The following is a 7,680-nucleotide window of genomic DNA, read 5'->3' as shown; positions in this document are numbered from 1 at the left end:
TGTCAGAGAGCAGACGTGCTGAGTCATATGAAGAGAGCAGAGCTGCACCCTCGAGCTTTATGAAGTGTCTTTATGTTCTCAGATATCAAACATGTTGACACACATCAGGTTAAAGGCTCAGCTCCCTTCATGCTCTCTGAACTCAGGTTAACTTCTTAGCAGCAGGCAGGTAACCTCCTCAAGCCTCTTAACTCATTACACCATTATCCCAGCGGTCCCTGAACGTGCCTTACACCCGACACTCAAACACAGAGCTTCTGTGACCACATGCAGCCTGACTGAGTCTAAAAGCAGCCTCCATGGAGCTGTGACACACTCACCTCTCTGCCACTGAGCCTGGACCTTGTTGCGGTACACGGAGTAGCAGCGGTCCAAAGCACTCAGGTAGCACTCTATGGACAGCTTCCCGTCCACCACCGGGTACTCTGACACCAGGTCCGGCTTGTAGAAGTCATAGGCATGCTGCATGTGGGTCCCTCTCAGACCTGCAGACACAGCAGCTACATTCACACAGTGCAGGTTCCTCTGTGTGCAGCGAGTAGGACTCAACATGTCTGACCTCCTCTATACAGAAAGAACACTGTCTTCACTGAGCACACAGTCCTATTTGTAAAGCACCTTGAGCTAAATTACCTGTATGACTGGTTTATTTAAATAAATTATTATTAATATGACTCCATGTATGACTTCATGCATGAGAGCTGCTCTGCTGTAAGAGACACATAAATGTTGCTATAACGACTGACCTACTTTCAGGTACTGAGATGTTCAACACATAATAAACACATTATTAACATAACATTAACACGTTCAGAGTTCTAATATATCGATTATTGTCTGAACACCTGAGGAGGTTGAATCAGCCGATACAGAGACGATGATGGGATCAGATGAGTAACAGATAAGTGGGGTGTAATCAATAGATCAATAGATCACAGTTATCACCTCACTGACCTCGTTCAAAGGCCAGCGGTGCGTTCGGCCCAACCAGCATGGCCACTGCTCCAGCGCCCCCTGTAGGTCGGGCACTTCCTGTGGCGTAGACGGCGATGTCCCCCGCTACCACCAACGCATACCGACCTGCAGACAGGAAGCAGGAGGCGGAGGAGGATTAATACTCACTGATACAAACTTCTGTCCAGAGCAGACACTCACACAGACTCGCTGTGTGAGGGTCTGATGAAGTGTGATGCTTTTATCTGATAGAACAGATCATGTGATCATGTGATCATGTGATCAGCTGACTGAAACTTGTTCTATTGTGATTCTGATCGTGTCACGCTGCTGCTGAGTAGGGAAACAGTTTAAACATGTGGATGATCTTTATCGACAGGATTTTATCTTCACAAGTCTAAAAGTTCAGATCAGCTAAAAAACAACCCTGATCTCATTTATCGAACACACATGGCAGCCATGATCAGTTTCCACCGCCTGCAGAGGGACTATTTCTGCAGCATGGTAAACCTCTGACAAACTAGGGAAGATATTTTACAGAGTTATAATTTATGAATACATTTTTAAAAAACCTGTACATGAACACAGGTGTGTTGTTCCTCACCGTCCCAGGAGCTGGACTCCACCCAGTTGACGGCGTTGAAGAGAGCCGCTGTGCCACCGTAGCAGGCGTTTGTGGTGTCGATGCCCTCCACGTCTGTGTTCCCAGAGTCCTCAAAGAGCTGCATGATGACCGTCTTCACCGACTTGGACTTGTCAATGATGGTCTCTGTGCCGACCTCCAGTCGGCCCACGCTGTCGTAGGACAGGTTGTTCCTCTCCATCAGCCTCTGAACCACCGTCAGGCACAGAGAGTTGATGTCCTCACAGTCTGAGCAGAAGCCCATCCGTGCCTGACCCAGACCCACGGTGTATTTACCTGCCGTCACGCCGTCAAACTGCTCCAGCTCCGCCTGGTCCACGTACTGAGAGGGGAAGTACAGCTCCATGGCAATGACGCCCACATCTTTGGGCCATGGTCCCAAACAGCTGATCGGGGCTGATCCAGGCATCCTGAGCGGGTCAAGAGGAGGGTTCATGTCAGCATCTTATCCAGCTCATCATGTAGATACTACAGATACTACAGTGATTAACCAGGTCCCTGCAACGCCCGTGACTGCACACACAGACACACAGAGACACACACACACACACACACTTCAAAGCAACCAACAGCTCCCCAAACCTGAACTTTAAGAAATGACAAAGCTCATCCTTCTGACCGTTTGATGAATAACTACTATTATTATTATTATTATTTAATATAATACATTACAGAATCATATTGACACAATAACATGATGAAGCAGAACACCGTGCCTTTATGAAACAGCTGTTAACCTTATAGCTAACTAGGACCGAGCTAATAACGCTGCAGTTTAATATCAGACTTTAATAAATATATTATTACATTAATATGTTCGGTATCATAAGGCATAATGAGAGCCAGGGTTCCACTGTTATCTTACAGTTATAACAGCTAACATTGGTTCTCTAATTTAGGCTACCTGGCAAGGTTACTGAGAACATGGACCAGCTAGCATGTTGGCTAACTTCAGCAGTATGACACTTTCTGTGGTGGTTGAGATAAAGTAACCTGCCTGCTTTACTTCACCTTTATAAAGCAAGTTAGCCAAACTAACTTAAGGGTTAGGGTTAGCAACCAAAACAGACAGCGAGCACAGAAGTGCCGTAAACTGACGAGGTTTATGTAGCATCTCTTAGGTCTGAACTTTGGCAGCTAGCTGTTAGCTTCTTGAATACTGCTTGGTTTTGGAGACCGTGCGCAGATAAGGATAACTCAGAAGAGCTAACTGGGGGAAAGGGCAACGCCGGGATATCCTGGCAGTTAACGTTAAGTCGTTTATGTCCGCAGCAGAAATCCGTCAGCCTGTCACTGAAGGGTTAACTAACTAAGAACAGACTGTTTTTTTACCCGACAGTGTTAGTGTGTGGCCTTAATTTAAACCAACATTATAATTGGATAAATGAATATGTTGATGAAACAGAATTAGCTTGGTTTTAATACATATAACAGCACAGTAAGATTTCTACCCGGACCACTTAGCTGACGGACCCGCTCCCGGTACAGCTCATAGGGATGCTGTGCTGACCCACAGCAGCAGCTTCATTTAGCATTAGCTCACATGTGTCTTATGATACTTCTATAACAGCTATGCTAGCAATTTGTTAGCCAAGTGACTAAGCTAGCAAACCCCGAGCTAACAGTTCTTATGTTTACCAGACATGACAGGTCGATATTACACATCTGAAGCAGCGGTGTGTTGGTTAAGTTTCCTACCTGTGTGTTACGGTAATTCCGGTGACGGTAAAAGTTAGTTCCCCGTGTTGTTTGTGTAAATCTGCCCCTGTCCGGTGGAAGTGTATTTATATCTGACGGTGACAGAGCAGCGTCCACCCTTCACTACAGCACCTGGCCTCCGATCCAATCACAGCTCACAGATGACATGCGCGCTAGCAAGTCCCGCACGCTTCTGGCCAATCAGAGGATAGGAACCACCACCACGCGCCGGAGCCGTATCGGCCGTCCAATGGCGTGATGTGTACGATGTCTGGTGAGTAGATGCAGCCAATCAGAGTGAAGCCGTAATTCCTGGCGCGGCAGACACACTACACTGGGCAGCGGCGTTTCCATGGATACCACGGGCATTCATTCATACAGTCCTGCCGTTAATATGATCTGCATATCATTAACGGCGATGACGTCAGTGCTCAGGTACTAACACAGCACTGTATTCCTATTCTAATAAATACTGATGATGATATATACACTTAAAGTATACATTCTGCATAGTATGAATATTTTATTTACTTTATATTTTATAAATGATGAATAATTCAGTCTACACAACTTGAAATGTTTCATACAGACATGGCCACAAGTCAGAAACCTTCAGCAGTAACTTTTATTTTAGCCTTTGAGTCGACATCTGCAGCTGATTCAGAACGCTGCTGACAGAGTCCTCAGTAAGACCAGGACAGTAGATCACATCACTGAGGCCTTTCCTGGCTCCCTGTCTGTCAGAGAATAGACTTCAGAATACTACTGCTGGTTTACAACGCGCTGAATGGTCAAGCGCCAAATTACATTTGTGATCCACTGACACATTACGAACCATCCCGACCACTCAGGTCGTCCGGGACAGGTGTGCTTTCTGTCCCCAGAGTCAGAACCAAACACATAGAAGCAGCGTTCAGTTTCTATGCTCTGTATATCTGGAGCAAACTCCCAGAAACATGCAGGTCTGCTGAAACACTTTTAAATCAAGGCTAGAGACTCACCTGTTCACAGCTGCCTTTGTTACATTATTTTAATAACTATTTTAATTATTTATCTGCACTGCAACTTTTATTCTTATATTTTGTAAATCATTTCTTTTAATTTAACTAATATCTATTTACTTTTAATTGATCTTATACTTTACCCTATTACTTCATTCTTGTAGCTTAATCAATGTTTAATTACGAAGGTAAGGCGAAGGTCAAATATTGCAACAGTAGGAGTCTGGGACTCCAGCGTCTGGGACCCAAGAGAATTCTGGGAATTCTAAAAACAAAGATGCCTTACATCTTTGAACATTGTACTTAATAAAGTGCTCAAGTTTTATCTATAATTCTAATATCAATTATAATAGTATCAAAAGCAGTGCTAGAAGAAGTAAGGTAACTACTACTGTACACAACTACTGTTGCATATTCTGTTTTACTTTGTTGTATACTACCATTACATACCCAGATAAAAGTACAAATACCACAGTGTAGAAATACTACTACAGGTCCTGCATTAAAGACGTTAATGAAGTGAGTACAAAAGTATTAGCATCAAAATATAGCAATATACCAAAAGTAAAAGTAGTCATGAATAGGGTTTGGCATCATTTGGATTTTAACGATTCATGATTCCAATTCTTTGAAGGGCAGGGTCAAAACCCGCACATGCTTTTTTCACAGAAAAAAACCTGCAGGGCCTCGCGCCTCTAAAGGGCCTCGCACAGGGGCCGCAGCAACACTTCAATAGTAGCCTAATTACGCTGGAAAAATGCGGACCTGGCAACAAATCCTGCATTTTTCATCTATTTATAATATTTAATATATATATATATATAATATAAGACTGTTGACCCAACATGATTCTGAAATGAAATTCCTGTTGGTCAATTCCATTATGCATCATAATAAGACTTTAAAACACATCATACTATAATACAAAAAACTGTGAAGCGGACTCACAGCACAGAGAGAGGGAGCGCTGCTGCGCAGGCGCTCAGAGGGAGTACGGACTGACGTGAAATTAAACTGTTTGATCATGAAGCCTGATGCTCCTCCACACCTCTGTGTTTATCATTGAAATATTTGAAGTACACAGCATGTGGACATGTGACAGCATGTGGAGACGAACTTTATACTTGGACCGTGCGCGGAAATACGCACAGATCGCAACGTCATTGAGTCAGGTACAGAGCATGAGACACCCTCATTAAAGTGCTTTTGGATTAAACTCTCTGCACCTGCTCCCTGACCAGAGTCCCTGTTCCCAGGAGCCAACCAGCATCCCAGAGGCATTACCTCTATCACACCTACAGTAAGACAGACTTACAGTGGGAGGCTATACAACTACATGTTAGGATTCTGATGCATTCATGTGTCCACAGTTTAATGTTGTAGGTTTGCACTTTGATGTGTAAACTCACATATTTTATAAACAGATATGTTTATGAGTGACTCACAACTGTAGATGTGATAAATGTGAATTTTAGACATATAATTCAGAGGTGTTCGCACTACACCAGTTTCTGTATTGAACACATTTATTTATCTTCTGTCCATAAACACGTCGCTCTTCCTCAGTGAACTTCACCTTCAGCTCGTCTCATCTCCCCGAAACATCACTGTGTCCATTAATCATTACAAATGCTGCTATTTATTTTAAACATACGTCTCTTCATCTCCTTTCAGTGTCATATTGAACTCAAAGTTCAAATGTGATCCGAGCTGACCTTTGACCTGAGCCAACCTCTGTGGGTTCTGACAGTCTCTGCTGAAACTTAAACATCAAAAACGGACAGAAGCAGAGTTCTTCATTATTCGTTGTTAAACATGAATTTAGAGACATTCAATAAAAAAGTATTAAACATGTTATAATGAGAAATGCTGAACAAAGAGAGTCCGTCTGTGTCGTTAATCAGACGACGAGCTGAAGAGAGATCGTCACATTCATCAGGCCTCTTGACCTTTGACCTGAACTGATTTCATCTTTACTACAAACACCCCTACCTTTCACTGACCTATCTTTAATTGATTATAAGGATGATGTCATTGTCACCTGACAATCTAAACACTGATTAAATTATTAAGAAAAAAAAGTCCACAGAGCTCTGTCTTACTAATTCTCATCACAGTGATAACCTGTAATCACCTGTAATCACTTATCACCCCTTATCACCTGTAATAACCTGTTATCACCTGTAATAACCTGCAATCACCTGTAATAACCTGTTATCACTCGTTATCACCTGTAATCAACTGTAATAACCTTTTATCAACTGTAATCATCTATAATCACTTGTTATAACCTGTAATCACCTGTAATAACCGGTTATCACCTGTAATCAACTGTAATAACCTACAATCACCTGTGATCACCTGTAATAACTGGTTATCACCTGTAATAACCTGTTACCACCTGTAATCAACTGTAATAACCTGTTACCACCTGTAATAACCTGTAATAACATGTGATCACCTGTAATAACCTGTGATCACCTGTAATAACCTGTTACCACCTGTAATCAACTGTAATAACGTGATCACCTGTTATCACCTGTAATAACCTACAATCACCTGTAATAACCTGTGATCACCTGTTATAACGTGTGATCACCTGTAATAACCTGTGATCACCTGTAATAACGTGTGATCACCTGTAATAACCTGTGATCACCTGTTATAACGTGTGATCACCTGTAATAACCTGTTACCACCTGTTATAACGTGTGATCACCTGTAATAACCTGTGATCACCTGTTATAACGTGTGATCACCTGTAATAACCTGTGATCACCTGTAATAACGTGTGATCACCTGTAATAACCTGTGATCACCTGTTATAACGTGTGATCACCTGTAATAACCTGTTACCACCTGTTATAACGTGTGATCACCTGTAATAACCTACAATCACCTGTAATAACGTGTGATCACCTGTAATAACCTACAATCACCTGTAATCACCTGTTATCACCTGTAATAACCTACTATCACCTGTAATAACCTGTTACCACCTGTAACAACTGATGTATTTGATGTATGTGTTTTACCTGTGAGACAGCAGTGAGGACATCACACAGACGAGCAGTGAATCAGTATTTTTATCATCTCATGAACACTTTAAACTTCATGTCTCATTCTGCAGCAACAATTTAAAAAGCTCACAACATAAATTAAGTTTTACATTTGTAAAAAATTAACAGCAGAAATGAATGCAGCCTGACACAAGATGACATCATCAGAGACCTTAAGAACATTTCAACTCTGAATGTGCAGAGTAAACAAGACATGTCTGTCCAATCATAGACTGTATATAAGTGTGGACTTTAACCTGCATTCTCTCTCATGTCAAGGGGGGGGTAAAAGAAGTGTGATCCTATAGAAGTCTATGAGAACATG

The 7,680-nt window shown here is 42.2% G+C and overlaps 1 protein-coding gene across 2 annotated transcripts in view; it reads right to left on the bottom strand.

Annotated features, from left to right (window-relative positions):
- hmgcs1 (3-hydroxy-3-methylglutaryl-CoA synthase 1 (soluble)) overlaps positions 1 to 3,377 on the bottom strand; it is an 8,960-nt gene extending 5,583 nt beyond the window's left edge. The window contains exons 1-4 of one of the 2 annotated variants that reach the window (XM_069682198.1): positions 3,296 to 3,377; positions 1,559 to 2,007; positions 955 to 1,080; positions 321 to 485 (exon numbers count right to left, since the gene is read on the bottom strand). In XM_069682198.1, coding sequence (XP_069538299.1) covers positions 321 to 485; positions 955 to 1,080; positions 1,559 to 2,006 — 739 coding nt within the window. In that variant the 5' untranslated portion in view covers position 2,007; positions 3,296 to 3,377. Of the gene's footprint in view, positions 1 to 320; positions 486 to 954; positions 1,081 to 1,558; positions 2,111 to 3,295 lie in introns of both variants that reach the window. The other variant, XM_069682197.1, reaches the window with a different exon arrangement.
- Between the last annotated feature and the right edge of the window lie 4,303 nt (positions 3,378 to 7,680).

Source organism: Semicossyphus pulcher, unplaced genomic scaffold (genome assembly GCF_022749685.1).
Source record: "Semicossyphus pulcher isolate SPU_LCO1_2020_fin unplaced genomic scaffold, fSemPul1.0.p SCAF_52, whole genome shotgun sequence".
Lineage (NCBI taxonomy): Eukaryota > Metazoa > Chordata > Actinopteri > Labriformes > Labridae > Semicossyphus > Semicossyphus pulcher.
This window is presented reverse-complemented; position numbering and strand designations above follow the sequence as displayed.